This window comes from Mandrillus leucophaeus, unplaced genomic scaffold (assembly GCF_000951045.1).
Source record: "Mandrillus leucophaeus isolate KB7577 unplaced genomic scaffold, Mleu.le_1.0 Scaffold105, whole genome shotgun sequence".
In the NCBI taxonomy this organism is placed as follows: domain Eukaryota; kingdom Metazoa; phylum Chordata; class Mammalia; order Primates; family Cercopithecidae; genus Mandrillus; species Mandrillus leucophaeus.
In genome coordinates, this window is record NW_012098654.1 from 581,308 (window position 1) to 600,454 (window position 19,147).

Genomic DNA, 19,147 nt, shown 5'->3' on the forward strand with positions numbered 1-19,147 from the left:
AAAAAAAAAAAAAAAAAGCGAAGTGCACAGGAAGAGCCCCAGCCAGGGAAGGGCCCCAGCCAGGGAAGGGCCCCAGCGAGAGAAGAGCCCCAGCCAGGGAAGAAAGAGCCCCAGCCAGGGAAGAGCTCCGGCCAGAGAAGGGCCCCAACTGGAGAAGGGCCATTGCATCTCAGGCCCCAGCGCCGCAGCGCTCTGCTTAAGTTCACATCCCATGGAACTGCGTTCGTCAGGTGAAACCTGTAATTAATGCAGCGTGCACATCCCAGTTTTCTCTATGTGCGGACTCTGCAGACACTACTACGGATGGCACAAGCCCACCTTCCCCCACTTCCATCCCAGCCTGGCCTCTTCCTCTCCATACGAGAAAAGGTAATTTAGGCAGCTCTTAAGTCTAGCTTCCTTGATTTAGTTTCCTGTCTGTACAGGCAGAAAATGGCTCATTTATATGGAGATAAGGGCGTTTACAACCACAGCACCCCACGAGAGAGGTGCTGCCCCTCGGAGAAAGTGATTTACTTGTGGCCTTTAGAGATGCAAGTCGCAAGTCGACTGGCGAAGCCCTCCACAGCCACTTCCCAGGGAGGGGCAGGGCAGCAGGGCCATGATCCCCGCCGTGCGCAGGGCTTGCCATGCACAGGACTGCCATTAACTGTTTTCAGGGTGAGCAGGGAGAGGCAAGGGACGAGACGAAGAGAGAACCAGAGAGATAAAAAATGAGCTCAGGAAACAGCAGTGGCGGGGAGGGAGGATGGAGGAAAGAGGGAGGGAGGGAGAGAAGAAGGGAGGGAGAAGGAAAGGAAAGGGTGGCAGAAGGAAAGAGAATGAGGGAGCAGCAAAGGCAGGGGGCCTCCGTGGATAGTCTTGGGAGGCTCCCAGCCCACCTCTGCCCTTTCAGGCCACACTGTCAAAAGGGGATGACCTGCCTTTTCCCAGGAGAGTGGCTCCAAACAGGCACATCCAACAGTTAGTGGAGAGGGAGACGGTCACTGAAGGGGGAGGTGAGGGCCCCCTCCTCTAAGATCCATCTGGGAAGCACCCCCTCCAACACGCTGCCTGCACTTCCCCACTCTCCTGGAAGCCCCGCTCCCTCTCCCCTGCCCGCCAACCTCCCTGTTCCCAAACCTCTTAGCCCATTAAGCCGCCAGAGTTAGCGGCGCTGCCAGCTGCCAGGCAGCAGGGCCTCTGTGCTCTTTGCTTTTCCGGAACCCGGGTGTTTCCGGGAATACTGACGCGGCCACTGGCTGGGAGCCTACTCTCAAGGCTGGAGGAGATGCTGGGCCCTGGAGCCACAGCTCCCAGGCTCAGCCTCAGTCCTTTGGGGAGGTGGAGGTCAGACAGTGATATCCATGTCCCCTTGAAGGAGTCAGAGTTTGGCCAGCTTCAAGAGACCGGCCTTCAGGAGATCTGAGAGACACGCTGTCCCGCAGCCCTCGCCCCAGCAGAGGTAAGGACAAGGGAGAGAAGCCGCCATGAACTTCAGCACCACGGACAGAGGCTGGGGGCTGGACAGAGGAAGGGGCCCTGGGGGGCCTTCAGCTGCCAGAGAACAAACCTCACAAACCCACTGAGCGTGAAGTCAGGGGACCCATGGTTAATCCTGCATGGCCTGCCAGTGAGTCCCAGGCTCCCCAAGGAGGCTCTGCCCCCTGCAAGCCTGAGACTCGGGCAAGTCACTGTGGCAAGCTAACCTCAGCTTCATCATCTGTGAACTGGGGATGCCAGAAAGGATGGAAACAGGGAGACTGTAAGAAAATGCCTTGAAGCTGGGCGCGGTGGCTCACGCTTGAAATCCCAGCACTTTGGGAGGCCGAGGTGGGCGGATCACCTGACGTTAAGAGTTCAAGACTAGCCTGACCAACACGGAGAAACCCCATCTCTACTAAAAAAAAATACAAAATTAGCCAGGCATGGTGGCACGTGACTGTAATCCCAGCTACTCAGGAGGCTGAGGCAGAAGAATCACTTGAACCTGTGAGGCAGAGGTTGCAGTGAGTCAAGGTCGCGCCATTGCACTCCAGCCTGGGCAATAAGAGTGAAACTGTCTCAAAAAAAAAAAAAAGAAAAGAAAATGCCTTGAACATCTCTGACACGGGAGAAACCTAAGCACGGAGAAGCAGTGCTCTGAGACGGGGTGGGGCGGGGTGCACGATGGGACGTGCACCCGGGTCTCTAGGGCTGGGCCACCTTGCCGTGTCCTGGGCAGGGGACTCGGCCAAGCCAGAGCAGGCTGCAGTGAGAATGACCCTTTCCCCCGACACCACCATGCCCACGCGTAGACACCAGAGGCCACTGTGATTCTGATGATGCCTAGAACATGCCCAAACGACCCATGATGACCCCAGCTCTGCTTGGAAGCCAAAGATACAGCCAGGATGACAAGCTGGAGGGGACACATCAGAGTCACCCCCACATTTCTGCTGTTGGAATTGCATTCAAGCTAACTGCACAGAGGCTGCCAGCAGCTGGGCGGCAACACGATACAGAGGGAGCAGGACCCGGACAAGAAGGGGCTGCTGTGGCAACATCTGTGGGGTGCTGACCCGGCATCTGATGGCAAGCAGGCCCCTTGACGACCTGCAGGGGAGACCAGGAGTGGCGGCCCAGAGAGAGCCGGAGGGAGGGAGGGATAAGGAGGGGAAGGCACCTCCAGCAGCCTCCACTGTCTGGCAGGAGCAGCAGCGCACGCCAGCTTGGGAGAGTAGGGCTGGCAGAAGGCCGTGAGCCCAGCACTGACAAAGGGCTCGCCCAGTGTCCACTCAGAGTTAAGTGGCAGGGCAGGAGGGCACAGATCCTTGGCACGGAATGGGTTCAGGTGACGTCGGGCATGTCTGTTGCCCATCTGTGGCCCCTGCCCTGCTGTCACCCACTGGGGCTCAGGCAAGCCAGCAAAGCCCTCATTTCTTGGAAGCAGGTGCGCTTCTCTCCCTCCTCCATCAGCCTGCACTGGGGAGAGTCCAGTTGAAGAGAAGGGTCTGACTCCCAAGTCCCCACCTGCCTCCCCTGCCCTGAGCCTCTGCCCTGCCTCCACCACATGGAGCCCCCACAGCTGGGCCTCCCACCTGCACCAGATCTCATCAGAGCCCTCCTCCCCTACCAGGGGCTGGCTGAGGGTAACAGTGCAGGGCAGAACCCTGCATCCAGCTGTTTTGACACTCTAGAACTAGGCCTCCTTTTTGTGGTGTTTTTCCAAAATCTCTCCTTGCAGAGAAAGCTGCAAATAGTTCTGAAAACACCTAACAGAGCAGTGGCCCATCAGCGGGACCAAGCATCATCCAGTGGCAAGAAGGGAAGAAATGATCAAGAACCAGAGATAGATTTGCAGTTCAGTATCTGAAAACATACAGAGAGGCTCATAGACCAAGCCACATGCGGGGGAGGAGACACAGACACAGACCAGTAATTCCCTAACTAAGCTCCCGAACCAACCCAGCCCTAAGGTTTAAGGGCCATCAAACCACACTGCAGGCATGAAGATCCAGATGACAGTTGGCCTTCAACCTGGGCACTGACCTTTCGGCTACAGCAGCCTTAGGTGTGACTACAGGGGACGCTCCATCAGCTAGCAGAAGAGTCTTAGTGGATGTGGAGTCCCCACATGGAATCCACCTGCAAAGCTGCCTTGAATGTTATGCCCAGTCTATGTGTGCCAGGAGGCAGGGGCAGGCAGGAGGGGTCTCTGCTCTGAGCCCCCACCCTGCTGAGGGCACAGCATGCGATCAGGCCCTGGGGATCCCAATGGACAGTCCCGCCGCCCTTCCTCCTTCCCAGCTCCGCAGATGTTTCTTGGCGGAGGCCTCCCACCTCCATCTCCCTTCCCTCTAGGCCCGATGCTCCGAACACACACCGCATCTCCTGAAAAAGGAGACATTTAAACTCAAAAGGAAGGGTGCGGAGAGTCGGTCATTCTCCATTTGGGGTCCTTCAAGATTGAGAGGGAAAAGGGAAGAATGAAATAGGAGCCTTCCCATTCACCAGTGTTATAAACAGTTATAATTTAGCACTGAATAATTGGTTGCTATGGTAACCGCTGCAGTACAGGTTGAAATCATTTCTCCCTCCTGCGCTCGCTAGGGTCTGACAGGGAGCTTCATCTACATATGCTCAGGTTCCGGCTGCAGCCCGGTTATTTTATGTAAATCAGAATCCACGACTTGCTGCCGGCCTCCCCCAACCAACAAACTGTGGCTTGCGGCCCACCTGCCCTGGTCCCTTTGCCCCGTCATCTTGGAGCCACCTGGTTGGAGGCAGGGAGGGGCAGAGGGGCGAAATCCCCTTGCCTTTATCCTGGGGTCCCAAGTCTGCCAGGCAGGTGGGCAAGGGGGCACCCAGCAGCTGGGCCACAGCATGCTCCAGACCCCCTAAGATCTGACAGCTGGCCCGAGCCAGGCTCTCAAATGCAAGGGAGGGGGCACCTCCGGAGGCCTCTTGTCCATCCCAGCCCCCTTCCCCTTCCAAGAACCAGAACTGCATCTCAGCAGAGAGAAGGAGAGAGGGTGAGGAAGGGGTGGAGCGAATGAAAGAGAGGGAGGGAAATGAGGGGAGAGGGGGAAGAGAGAAAAGAGGGCCAAGGACAGAGAGGAGATGCCGAGAGGTTACCAAGGTGGAGACCAAGCACAGGCCAGAGGGAAGGACCAAGTCTGAGACCCAGAGAGAGACAGACAGGCAAGAACCAGAGACAGACAGGGACCTGGACAAAAACCAAAAACATATTGTCAGAGAAAGAAGCGGGAGGGAAGACCTGGGCCAGTTGGAAAGGGAAGGCTCAGCGTGATCATCGCTCTGGGAATGAGAGAGTCGGAGAACCAGCCCTCCCAGGCCTCAAAGACCACCTGGCCCCCAGCCCTCAGGCCTCGCCACTGTCCAGACGCTGCCCACCCCCCAAGCCTCCTTCCTAGCCAGGGCTGGGGCTGTACCCTGAGCCCAGGAGAGGGGAGGGGAGCCAGCCCTACCTGGGGGGGACAGGGGCTTCCATAGGTCTCTGCTGCACCCCACTGGTTCCTTCATCTGCATTTAGGAGCCAGGCTCACCCAGCACAGTGGCCTGAGACCCAGGCCCAGGTGACACTGCCCCTCTTGGCCTAGACTCCCACCCAGCTTCTAACTCAGAGGAGGTACACAGGGGGTGCACAGGTAGGAGTCCCTGCCATGGACCACAAGGCCTCAGGGTCCTAAAATCCACATCACCCTGAGCCCATGGAGCCCAGGTGTGAGGAGTGAGGGCGGGGACGGCAGCAGAGCAAGATTTCACAGCCTCTGCCAGACGGTCTCAGTGCCTTCATCCCAGGGCCTTGCAGCCCCAGAGCCATCTACCCCCTAGGGGCCCAGCACAAGGACCGACCTCTGGGGCCAGGGGGCAGCGGCCACAGCAGCAGAAGAGGAGGGCAGGGGCTGCAGCAGGGAATTCAGGGAGTCCCTCACCAAAGGAGCTGGCTCACAGCCTCTCCTTCCCTGGGGGACCCTCCAGGCACACAGTTCCCGCTTCCCCTGTCCTATCTCCACGTACCCATCGAATTAGAGGGACAGGGAGCTTCACCCTCTTTGAGACCCTGGGGAAGATGCAGGAGCCTCAGAGCATAGGCCTGGGAGTCTCTGGGGCATGATGGGCCAGGCAGGAGCCTCGACACCCAGCTCCACAGATCCGGGTCCCCCCTTCACCTCACAAATCCTCCCCATGCAGCCCCCATGCTGGCCCAGTGGTAAGGGGGGGTTCCTGGAAAGGGACAGACACACATCCATCCCCGACACTGTGCCAGATGGGGCACAGAGCTAAGGGGCAACAGAGAAGGCAGGCAGAATCGGGCAGAGGGGCCAGGGTCTCTCCAGGGGAAGACAGGGTGGTACACACACAGTCATATGCACACACTCATGTGCACGGAGGACCAGAAAGGCCTGGATCGGCTGCAAAGCAGGTGGGGGTGGGGGCAGGCAGCAGTGGGGATGCCACACAGGCTGCGGACCAGGGGGCCGTGGGGCATGGTCAAGCCACACTCAGGAAGCTTTCCCAGGAGAGCCCAGGGCTGCAGGGGCCTGGCAAGGCAGAGGCCGGGAGAGGAGGGCCGGTAGGAGGTAGGTGAGAGGTGCTGACCGCCGCCCCCAGCAGAGAGCACAGGGGCAGGACACACCTGGGGCAGCTCTGACCAGAGGGGTGGGGCCAACACCTCCCAGCCCCATCCTTTCCATGGCAGTCCCTGAGCTCCGTGAGGACCAAGGACACAGTCCAGGGCAGGCTCTGCCCTCCCAACGTCCCCAGGCTGACACCCAGACCAGAGGAGGAACCACAGGCTGCAGGTAGAGTTCAGAGCCCTCCAAAATGCCACCAAGTCCCCAAACAAGCCGGGGAGGTGGAAATGGGACACAGACCCGAGGCCCAGAGGTGAAGGCAGGGACCCTCGCCCCCTGTCACCACCATCTCTCCCTCCCCAGGGCTCTGCTCCTGCCTCTGGCCTGGCCCTGGAGCTGCCAGGGGAGCCTGCCAGGCTGTCATGTCACATCACTCTCTCCTCTGCTCAAAGCCTTCCAGTGATCGCACCTTGTTCACAGGACAAGAGACCCATGGTGCACCCCCCGCAACAAGCCCTCCCGAAACCCTCACAGCAGGGAGCACCTCCAGCCTGGGACAAGCTCCCCAAACCCACCCCTAGGCTCTTCTGGCAGCCACCTCCCCATAGATCCAGGCCCAGTGCTGCCAAGGGCACCCCCTTAGCATTAGCACCTCACCCCACCACCACTGCACCTCACCAGCTACCTCCCTGGGCCTCTCACTTGCAAGGTGGGGCCAGCCCAGTCCCCTCTAGGCAGGGGGAAAGAAAGGTGGAGAGCTGGCCTCAGGTCCCCGGGGCAGGCAGGAGAGGAGAAACACGCCTGGCAGGGGCAACTGGTGCAGCTGACAGCCCTGGGTTCAGATCTCAGTACTGCCACTGTGTCACTGTGTGACCTTGGGCCAGGGCACCTCTGAGCCTCTGCTCTCATCTGTGAAGTGAGGTGCCTGCCATTGTTCTCAACATAGGGTGGCTTGGAGGATCAGAGGAGACACCCAGAAGGAAGCCAAAAACATATGGTGAGGAAATGGCAGAGACCTCAGTGTGCCAGTGCAAGTAGGAAGGACTTAAAGCTGCAAACTCGCCTCAGTTTCCCCATCTGCCAACCGGCGATCATCCTTCGCATGCCACCAATTTCCAGGGCTGGTCATGAGGATCAAGTGAGCCCGTGTGAAGCACAGAGAAGCACGCTCGGAATGTGTCAGCAGCGTGGGAAGACAAGGGACATGTTCGCACCGTCACACCCCGCCAACCAGAGGCAGCGGAGCGTGCGGCAGCCTCGCCCATCCAGAACCAGCCGAGAACCAGGGAGAAAGTGACAGGAATGCAGAGGTCACCTGCAGGTGACTGTCCCTAAACGGGGCGTTGCTTCTCTTCTCCAATTGACTTCACTTTCTTCAGGTTTCAGTTTAGAGGGACGGAGTCAGCTATGGAGCGGGGAGCGGGGCAGGGAGGTAGGGAGGCACCGTGGCGACAGAATCTGGCCCTGTCCCCACACAGGATAGCACGACAGGAGGAAGGAAAAATGACGCTCCGACATCCTGCTCCAGAAACAGGATAGCTCAGCAACGTCTTAAAAAGGCTTCCGTGCACAACGCTTCGTATCAGACACTGGTTATGGCGTTCTTCATCAAACTCAGCTCTCAGACACCCTCAAACTCCAAGGTCCAGGGACCCCAGCCCTCCTCTGCGGCCGGGCAGACGCAGCCACAACCCCACCTGACCCCAACTCGCCAGCACAGGTGCTGCCCCTCACCTCTTTCTTCTTCCGCTTCCCTTTACGCGTGTTTTCCTTGAGCTTCTTGGGTTTCTTCTTCTTAGGAAGGCTCACGGGCTCCACAGGGAAAAAGTCATCGAAGCCTTCAAGACCACCATCTTCTTCTTCTGGAAAAATCAGAAGGTGGCAGTGGTTACTCCTGAGCTTCCTCCAGGACAGCCCTGAAGACACAGCGCCAGCCCTGGGGATGCTGAGACCCCGGACACCCAACTGTGCCAGGTCACAGCCACCCTGCTCTCCCCAGACCCAGTGAAGTGGGAGAACACAAAACAGGAGCCCCAGCTCTAGGGACTGTGTGACATCACCTCACCTCCTGGCCTTTCCTTCCCTCCTCTGTAATGGGACAATAACCACCTGGCCGTGACAGGAAACTGAGCATTCAGAAAACTGAACCTCCATGAACAACAAATAGAACTGCCTTGCTGCCGTCACTGCCCGAGAAACAGAGCGCCTCTACCAGGAAGGAGTCGGGGCCGACAGAGCAGAGCACAGACCTCAGTGAGGCCCATCTCTCCCCTCCACAGAGAGGACCACAGTGTGGCCAGGAGGCGACTTGAGAACGCTGGACCTGCCGGGCACGGCGGCTCACGCCTGTAATCCCAACACTTTGGGAGGCTGAGGCGAGCAGATAACCTGAGGCCAGGAGTCTGAGACCAGCCTGGCCAACAGGATGAAACCCCGTCTCTACTAAAAATACAAAACTCAACTGGGCATGCTGGCAGGCGCCTGTAATTCCAACTACTTGAGGCTAGAGAATCGCTCAAACCCAGGAGGTGGAGGTTGCAGTGAGCCGGGATCGCACCACTGCCCTCCAGCCTGGGCAACAGAGTGAGACTCCGTCTTAAAAAACATAAATAAATAGAGAGGGAGAGAATTGTGGACCACAGGGACGCTCAGGTCCCATACCTGAGGTCCCCGGGGATTTGCAGGACAAACTCAGCAAGGAAGATGCCAGGATACGCCACGGGTTTGACAGGATGCTGCCTCAATAGAGAATCCAAGACCATATTGTATCTCCTCCTGGATCCCGCACCTGTGCACACACAGGCACACAGGTCCACACTCCCCCACCTCCAACACACTCACAACGGGAAACCAAGCGCATTACAGCTGGGCACTAGAAAGCTGTGACAGTCCACAGAAAGATGCTGTGCCCAGCATACCTGAGTGTTCAGGAGCTGCCCTCACCTGCACTGACTCGGAAGGCCGAGGGGGCCCAGGCCGGGCAGGCTCAGGAGGGAAGTATCTTTGAAGACACTGGCCACAGTTCCAGGTCTGCCTCCCTCAACCTCCAACCCAGAGGAAGGGCTGACATGTGTCCTGGGGGGTGTGACATGAGACCCCTGCTGTGGCAGCAGTGTCCTGGGGTCTGACCCTCATCTGAGAAATCAGGAGAGACAAAGGGTAGCCAAGCCTGGAGTTCCCGCGCACCAGACATGAGCTGTGGAGGGGCAGTGGGGAGGGTCCTCTTGGCAGGCAGAGCAGCAAGAATCAAACCATCCAAAGTAGAGACACTTCTGCCTGTGGGGGCAAAGGAGGCTTCCAGAAGGAAAGAACCTCCAAGAGTCCTCTAGAAGGGCCCACGAGAGAGCGAGTCCTTCATGCCAGCCTGCGGCCCCAGCGCCCCATCCAGCTTGCCCTACCCGCTCTCCACCATCACCTGTGCACTCAGGAGCACTCAGGGGAAGCCGAGGAGCAAAGAGAAGCCCCTCAGCCTCAGACCCTCTGCCACGGACACCCCAGACCCGACCCTCTGTGACAGTGGAGACACAACAGGGAGTGTCACTCAGAGTCTGAGGGTTGTTTCGAGTGGGACCCGAGGAGGACGAGAGGTCCTGGGGCCACCAGGAGGCTTTCACCCAGAAAGCGGGCAGTGTCCCCACTGGATCAAGTTGATAGAGAGCCCCTTCCCCCAAGGAATTTTTTTTTTATCATAACCACTTACAGCTGGCAGTGGTGGAGCCAGGTTTGAACCCAGGCAGTCTGGTGACCTTAGGGTCAACAAAAGGGCCTCGAGGCGTCCCCCAGCATGGCCCACACGCTCAGACACACTCGCCACATGCAGACACACAGACACGCATGTGCGCCCAGGACACACCCAACACTCACCTGTCACCCTCCACACAGGCCCCCATCGCCTGGCCTGGGACCCCTGGAGAGTCCTAGGCAGAGAAAGGGGGACAGGGGGCCTCCTACCCTGGGTCTCTGGGGCTCCCATTGCCCACATCATGGGTGCAGCTTTAGCCTCACCGTCCCCACTCCTCTGGGGCACTGGTGGCTCTGGTGGCTGAGCGGACGCCCCTCCCACCCCTGCATCCCACAGGGCCAGTTTGCACCAGGGGAAGGTGGGGGCTGCACCACTGTCTTGGTGCCTCTCTGCACCAGGGCCTTCCTCAAGGGTGGCCAGGTGCTTGGGGCTCCCACACAGGGAGGGCACCCTGTGGAGGGCTAGGGCACACAGGGGAGCCAACAGCAAGGGCTGCCCCAGGTGGGTTTATGTGGGTCAGGCCCCACACAGCCAGGGGCAGGGGCTGGGCTGCTCCAGCTGACCCCGTCCCATTCCTCTGATCACTGGTGTGGGAAGGTGGGGATTTTTCAAACCAGCTGAAAACGTGCACAGGGACCCCCTCCTAGACTTGTCCTGCAGAGTAGGTGTCGGTGGGGCAGTGGCAGAGCTGGCAGGGAGCTGTCTGTGGTGGGGCAGCTGATGGGATGCCAGTCCACAGCTGCCCACTCTGCCACCCGGCCTCCGCCTCCCCCGCCACCGCAGGAGACCGCCTGGGCAGAGCCACCCCCACACCCTGGCAGTGCCCAACACTGCTTATGTAATGGGCTCCGGCTGATGCAATCTCGAGGGGGGGCCTCTCCCTCCTGCTTCCTTCCAGCTGTCCCCTTCCAGCAGGGTGGTCCCAGACTTAGGAAACCCAGCCCGGCACATGGTCACTGACTGGTCGCCTGAGCAACAGAATGGACGAGGGCATGCACAGGTGGCTGCCGGAAATTCTGGAAGGAAGTCTGGGATCTGCCCATGGGTAAGGGGAGGACAGAGGACCCCTGCTCTGGCCCTACCCCATGCTCAGAACAGGCCTCTGAGGACAAGGCCCCAGACCCTCTGCCCGTGGACAGACCCCCACTCTGTTCCCAGAAGACCTCACAGCCCAGGGCCTCTGCCTGGTGAAACCCGCCTCTGAGAAGGCTCTGGAGCTGGCACACGGGAACAGGAACTCAGCCCTGCCTACCCCTGTCTCTGATGGGCCCTTCCTCTCCCCAGATGGCTTCAGGTGGGTGGCCCTGAAGTCACCGCACACCTGATTCTCTGTGACACTGCCCCCACCACCACCCCACACAGTCCGGTCTTCAGCCAAGCCTCAGCCCCTTCCCGCCCTTGGACACCCTCTGCTTCTGCAGCAGGCCCTGAGCTTTCCAAAACCAGACCTGGGGGTCACCATCCAAGCAACTCCACAGTCAGCCTTTCCCCAAGCCCCAGCCTGTGCCCTTGAGCCCACCAGTTCCTCCTCCCTATGGCTCCATCTGGTGGGGACACAGCAGAGGCCCAGATGGTTCCAAGACACAGAGCATGCAGCCAGTGATAAGACAGGATCCCACCCATGCCAGGTGAGGGACTCCGGGGAGGAGCAACCTCACCTCAGAACTCCTCGTCCTGCCAGCTCCTGGCCCCTCGTGGCTGCCTCACCGCCCTCCTGGCCCACCTGGCATTGCCCTCGTGCACCAGCCCTACCCCTCCAGGGCCTGAGGCTCCATGGATCCAAGCCTGCTCTAATTAAGACCCATTACCCTGTGATCACCCACCTCCTGGGGGTGGAGGCAGGGTGGGGCTGAAGTCAACCAGAGGAAGGAGAGGCACCTTCTGCTGCTTCCTCCAGAGCTCCCCCAGCCCCTGTGTAGCTCCCAGTACGCGCCAGCTCAGCCCTGCGGGATCCCCAGGCTAGCCTAGGCTGCCACTGCAGGATGCGGCCAGGCCAACGAGGGTAGTGCATTGCAATAGCGGCAGTTACCTGCATACCATCTGCCAGGCTCGTGCCAGGCCCAAAGTACCTAGGACTGATTAATCTGTATCAGTTCAACACAGCAACTCAGAAAGGGGTACTATTCTTTCTGGTCTGCAGCTTTTATTTATTTATTTATTTATTTATTTTATTTATTTTAGAGACAGTCGCTGGCTGGAATGCAGTGTTATGATCATGGCTCACTGCAGCCTCGACCTCCTGGGCTCGAGCGACCCTCCCACCTCAGCCTCCTGAGCAGCTGGGACAACAAGCACAACCACCACGCCTGGCTCAGAGACGGGTTCTATTCTTATCCCCATCTGCAGATTAGGAAACTGAGGCTCAGAGGACCTCATTATTTACCCACATCTCAGTCCTACAGCTGGCAGTGGTAGAGCCGGGTTTGAACCCAGGCAGTGGGCGCCCACCCCCTTGCCAAGTCTCTCCCCCAGCACCCTCCCAGAATCCAGCATTGAAACAGCCCACGCTGTGTAAACCTGCTCGGTGTATGCCCTGGGGACACTGAGGTGACTCAGGCTGGTCTGTGGTCTGGAAGGTCACAGGTCCCTCAAGGGGGTCAAAGCTGGTTCACCACACTAGTCCCCCTGCACACAGCCCCACGGCTCTGCCAGGCCCAGGCTCCAGCCCCCGACTCCTCTTGGGGGGGGCAGCAGCGGAGCAAGGACGCAGTCGCCACGGCACCTGGCAAACACAAGGTGATCAAAACAAGGGGAAGGCACATGACTGTGGAGCGAAAGTTAGGTCATCTGATTCTCGGCGGTCGAAGGATTTGCAGGGGGCCAAGCCAGGAGCTGGGATGAGAACACCATCACCAGGTTGCAAAGGCCAGCAAACCTGCCAAGGACAGGGACCCCGCTCAATGTCCACCGCTCTCTCCAGGACCTGGGGAGAGGGGCTCCTGCTGTTCCCCACCCGGACTCCCCAACCAGCACCAAGCAGAGAATCAGGCCACCAGGGGGTCAGGAGGAGGGAGTAACAGGGGCAGCAGAGGCTTCATGCTACCCTTCCTGGGGGTGACACCAGCAAGTTCCCTCCCCACTGAGCCTCTCTCTTCATCTGTGAAATGGCCATAATGTGGCAGCCTTTCCCCCACGGCGACGGGGAGAAGTAAAAACTGTGAATGCAAAGCATCCACACGATGCCTGCAGGTGCTCAGCAATGGCAGGCAGAGCCCAGTGAGACTCAGGAGGGTCAGGGCGGCAGTGGTGAAGGGCAGAAGGCAGTGGTCTCTAGTTTGGGCACTGCTGGGCCAGGGGTTCTCAGGGCCACCCTAGACGCTGGCCAAGAAAGAGTCCTCAGGCTAAGGCTGCCGTTAGTCCTTGAACCTCCCCCAATGAGACAGGCCCTATGCTGGCAAAGGGGGGCAGTACACCCGCCCAAGAGAGGATTCATAATTTATTTATGACATTTAACAAAACCCAGACATCACCTCATTGGTGTCACGTCAAAAGAAAGCATCAGTCCTGAGTGGGGAGTGGAGGGAAGAGACAGAGATAGATGAGGCATTTACCCCAAGTGACTGGGGCCCGGGGGGAGTCAGTATGGGGGTGCAGGGAAGGCAGGGAGAGGCCCCAGGGCATGGGTGGGGAGGAGGACAGACAGGTGAGAAGGGGAAGAGAGGGGGAGTCAACCTGGAGGGACAGGGAGGGACAAAAGAGAGAGAAACGGCCAGACAGAGAGAGGCATGGGCATGACCTCAGGGGAGATGAAAACTGACAGATATGGGGAGAGAGGAAAAGAGAGAGACAGGGAAAGAGAGTGAAATAATGACAGAGCCACAGAGATAAGCAAAAGCCCCAGAAAGTTAGACAATACACATTGTGTTCAGTACCCAGCTCAGAGAAGATATTCCAGAAGTCTCTGATGGGTGGATGGATAATTGTATAGTCAACGGATGGATGGTGGATGGATGGTGAATAGATTGATGGATGATGAATTGATGGATAGATGGTGGGTGGGTGGGTGGATGGATGGATGGATGGTGGATAGATGGTGGATGGATGGATGGATGGCAGATGGAAGGATAGTGGATGGGTGGATGGATGAATGGATGGTGGACACATGGTGAATAGATGGATGGATGATGAATTTATGGATAGATGGTGGGTGGGTGGATGGATAGATGGATGGATGGTGGATGGGTGGATGGATGGGTGGCAGATGGATGGATGGTGGATGGGTGGATGGATGAATGGATGGTGGACGGATGGTGAATAGATTGATGGATGATGAATTGATGGACAGATGGTGGGTGGATGGATGGATGGTGGATGGAAGATGGAGGATGGATGGAAGGATGAATGGATGGTGGATGGATGAGTGGCGGATGAATGATGGATGGATGGATGGATGAATGAAAGATGAATGGATAGATGGTGGGTGGGTGAGTGGATGGATGGATGGTGGATGAAGGATGGATGGATGGATGGATGGTGGGCGGATGGTGGGTGGATGAATGAATGGTGGATGAATGAATGAGTGGATGGTGGATGGATGCAAGGTTGGATGGTGGATTGATGAATGGATGGATAATGGATAATGGGTGGATGGATGGATGGTGGATGAAGGATGGATGGATGGATGGTGGGCGGATGGTGGGTGGATGAATGAATGGTGGATGAATGAATGAGTGGATGGTGGATGGATGCAAGGTTGGATGGTGGATTGATGAATGGATGGATAATGGATGGATGGATGGATGGACGGATGGATGGCAGATGGATGGATGGTGCGTGGATCGTGGATGGATGAATGAGTGGTGGATGAACGGATGAGTGGATGGTGGGTGGATTAATGGAAGGATGGTGGATTCATGAATGGATGGATGGTGGGTGGATGGATGGATGAATGGTGGATGGATGGATGCATGGATGGATGGTGGATGGATGAATGAATGGATGGTGGGTGGCTTAATGGATGGTGGATGAATGGATGAGTGGATGGTGGATGGATGCAAGGTTGGATGGTGGATTGATGAATGGATGGATAATGGATGGACAGATGGATGGATGGATGGATGGATGGATGGATGGATGGATGGATGGACAGATGGATGGATGGATGGATGGATGGATGGATGGATGGATGGCGGATGGATGGATGGTGCATGGATGGTGGGTGGATGAATGAGTGGTGAATGAACAGATGAGTGGATGGTGGGTGGATTAATGGAAGGATTGGGTGGATTCATGAATGGATGGACGGTGGGTGGATGGATGGATGAATGGTGGATGGATGGATGGATGCATGGATGGATGGTGGATGGATGAATGAATGGATGGTGGGTGGATTAATGGATGGTGGATGAATGGATGAGTGGATGGTGGATGGATGGATGAATGGTGGGTACATGAATGGATGGATGGTGGGTGGTGGGTGAATGGATGGAAGCATGAATGGTGGGTGGGCAGATGTATGGATGGTGGCTGGGCAGATGGATGGATGGTGGATGGGTGAATTAATGGTGGATGGATGGATGCATGGATGGATGGTGGATGGAAGATGAACGAATGGTGGATGGATGGATTGATGGATGGATGAATGAATGGTGGGAAGCATGGACAGATAGTGCATGGGTGAACAGTGGATAGGAAGAACAAGAACAAATGGATGGATGTACGGATGGATGAATGGATGGATGGATATACATATGGATAGATAGGTGGATGGTGAACGGTAACTTCACCATCATGGTTGGTTTTGTGGGTAGATGGGTAGATGTGGGAGAGCAGGAAGATACATGGATGCATGGATGGATGGATGGATGGATGGATGGATGGATGGATGGATGGTGGGAAGCATGGACAGATGGTACATGGATGAATAGCGAGTAGGAAGAACAGATGGATGGAGGTATGGATGGATATGGTATGGATATGGACTGATAGATGGATGGTGAATGGTTGCTAGGTTGGTTTTGTAGGTGGATGGGTAGATGTGGGTGGGTAGGTAGATGGATGGATGGATGATAGGTGAGCGACTGAATGAACTGATAAAATCACAGATGGATCTTACTACCTGATCAACTTGGAATGATAATGAATAACCCACTGGCCAAGTCACTGGGCAAAGTGTGCTGGTCATTTTGCCTCCCTCCTCCCAGAAAAGAATGTTAAACACAATCAGGCTCCCTGGGACTCCCCCTGCCAAAAACACCATGCTTCCACAGGGGTAGGGGCACAGGCTAAAAAGTCATGGTCTTTTGGGAATCATGACTGTCGCTCTCTCCGGGGCCCTGGACCTGAGGAAGCAAGCCTAAGATACTCACACAGCTAGGGCCAATTGTCACTGGGGCCAGAGTGGTAACAGTGCCTAGTCCAGACACTGCCCAGTCTAGGCTCACTAGCTTTGTCTGTGATTGAGGAAAAGCTGGGCCAACGAGACAGGGAACTTGCCAGCCCGGCAGTGGCCCTAAGAGGGCTGAGAGCCACATTTTCTGAACCCCTCTCCTGCTTCCCGCCAGCCCTACCTCGGGCTTCACGGCCCTCCTCCCACCCAGGCTCCCACTCCCCTGGGCTTACTGGCTAAGGGTGCAAGTATCAGAAGCATTTCCTTGGAGAAGGCAGGACAGCTACCCCCCTTGGCTGGTGCTAATTACACCAGCCACAGTTTATTGAGTACCTATTATGTGTTGGGCACTGTGGCCTAATGTTCCACGTGCACTGTTCCTCATAATAACCCTCTATGAGGTAGCCAGTGCTATGTCCCCATTCTACAAGTGGGCACACCAAGGAGAGGGCTGCCTGGCACTCAGCTAATGCTCAGAGCTGGAATCCAAGGCCTCATCCCACCAGTTCTTGACCCCTAGCTTCGACCAGCCACCCCAACTCCCAGGAGAATCTGGCAGCTGCTGGTCCCCAAACCAGAAGAGGCACCCACCCTGCCTTCCTCCTGGAAACTGGCTCAGACACCTGCCTCAGTGCCAGAGCTGGCCGGGGCAAACCTCCCCCTCCCCACCACCACCGCATGGGAAACACTAATTCACTGCTGAGAGTGAGCAACTCCCAGGGGGAGGTGGGAGATGAGCAGAGTCAAAGAAAAAAGATAGGACAAGTCATGAGTTCAATAGCTGTAAATTGAAAAATCATCATGACAGCTTCCAAAACACCAGTTCTTCCAGCCACAAACTTCCGTGTTTTGGAACCAGCTGGCTCTGGTCTGTGGGGGTCACCACCGCTGAGCTTGGACTCAGGGTGAGTTGGGGGCCAGCAGTGCAACTTGACAGGAGGCCTGGCTAGGGCTGTCTTCACAGCCAGAAGCTGGGGTGACCTAGGGAGTCCCAGCCCTCAAGACACTGAAACCACAACCATCTCTCAGGAATGCATGGTTTCAGGTGCTGGGCACAGCAGGTTATCGAGAGAGTTAAACTTGAAGGGGACACCCACAGATCCAAGAGGAAACTGATGATAACGTTTTGAGTATGTGGGGTGTGGTGACACAAGCATGTAGTCCCAACTACTAGGGAGGCTGAGGCAGGAGGATCGCTTGAGCACAGGAGTTGGAATCCAGCCTGGGCAACACAGCAAGACCCCAGCTCTTCCAAAGAAAGCATGACAATGTGTCTCAGAGTGACTGGAAGGCCCTGTCTTAGCAAGGGTGTCTCTCTCTATCATAACATTCAAGTTGGGACCTAAATGACTAGGCGGCAGCGGTGAGCAGATGAAAGAGCAGGTCAGACAGAGGTCACAGCCAGGGCCCCATGGCAGGATGGAGCATGGAGGGTTTCAGAAGCAGCACGGAGGCCAGTGTGGCTGCTGTGAAGAAAGGGGCACAGGAGTGGACCGGGACAAGGGTTTCAGAGGCGACTGGAGCCATGCGGGTCAGGGTCTGACTTGGGTTCACGAGGTGACCCCAACTGCTGTGCAGAGGGTAGTCATAAGGACTGGGTAGAAGGCCCTGGAGGGGACTGGCAGGAGGAGACAGAGGCTTGGACATGGAGAGAAGCCAGGAGCCTGGGAAGGCTCTGGAGGTGGAGCAGCTGGCCTTGCTGATGGATGGGGGCAAAATCCCCAGGCCAGAGGTGCCAGAGCAGGGCGTCTCTTCTGCAGGGCTCTGGGGGTATTCCTGGACGCTCTGGGGCCAACCCACCAAGGGGGAGCATGGGTGGTGGGCAGGATGATCAGAGCCCCGCCTCTCTAGCCCAAGCAGTGAGTCAGGTACCTACTAGACTGGGGGCACATTCCCTGGCCTCTTCCCCTCCCCGACCTCTATGTCTCCACATAGTCAGAGAAAGCAGGAGTGTAAGATAGGAAAGACAGCCAGGGGACTACACCGCAGGGTCAGTGCAGCCCAGAAATGCCACTGATGCCACAAAAGGGCCACACCCCAAACACCACAACAAACAACTTACTGAGGAAACAGCAAACTGGCTTACTGGGGAGCCAGCCTCCTGGGTGGAAAATGGCCACTGACTTTTGTGCCTGTGCTGGGCCTCAGAGTTCCCCTCCAGAGAATGGGTCTAATTCCAAGGACCCAGGATATGACAGTCAACTATTGTCCAGGCAACCCCACCCCAAGTGAGGACTCCCCTATTCCCCGTCCCCAGAACGCTTGCTGCCAACTTAGCCTAACAGGCGAGGTGAGTGCCAGGCTCCTGTAGGAGCCCAGTCACAGCATTAAAGCCACCAACTAACCAAGCAAGCAAACAGAAGGGGGCAGGGGGTGTGGCCACCTGGTGGGAATACCCTCCCCAGAAGACGCTGGCTGCTTCCTCCAAGAGGAGCTGGAGGTGTCCATGTGTGGAATCTTCTCACCCCTGGAAGTCAGAGGGGACCAGAAGCACGTTCCTGGGCCCGGGAGGGCCTCCAGCCTCCCACAAGTCTCTCCGAAGTCCAGAGAGGCCATAGACTTGGAGCAGGGAAGCCGAGAAGTAAGAGTCTCCCAGAAAGGAGGGTGGGTGGCTGACAGGGTGGGGCCCTACCCAGCTGTGCCAGGAGGGAAAACGTCCCAAACAAATGGCGAGCAGTTAACTAAAGAACTGTCCTGCAAGGCAACCCCTGGCGCACAGTCCTGTGTATACTAAATTCTGAGAGAGATAAAAGGAGAGAGATGGTAAGGGCAGGGGCGGTGGCCCTGGGGCATCAGGCCGGTAGCCAAGGCAGAGTGGGTTAGGAACGGCCACCACCCTGGGCGATGGTGGGGCTGGAGACAGCGGCGGGCGCTAGGTCGCTCCAGAAGGACGCCGGCGGCCCGGGTAAAGTGCTTGGGAGCAGTGGTCACAGCGCACAGAGGCCCATGGCAGGATGGAGCAGGGGTCCGAACCCGTGCGCCCCAGAGCCGAGCCCTCCTAGGCCGGGAGGGAAGCCT

The 19,147-nt window shown here is 57.4% G+C and overlaps 1 protein-coding gene across 1 annotated transcript in view; it reads right to left on the minus strand.

The window, feature by feature from the left end:
* Nucleotides 1-19,147, minus strand: part of CHD5 (chromodomain helicase DNA binding protein 5) — a 111,623-nt gene that overhangs the window by 85,984 nt on the left and 6,492 nt on the right. The window contains 1 exon segment of the mRNA XM_011981570.1: nt 7,794-7,921. Coding sequence (XP_011836960.1) covers nt 7,794-7,921 — 128 coding nt within the window.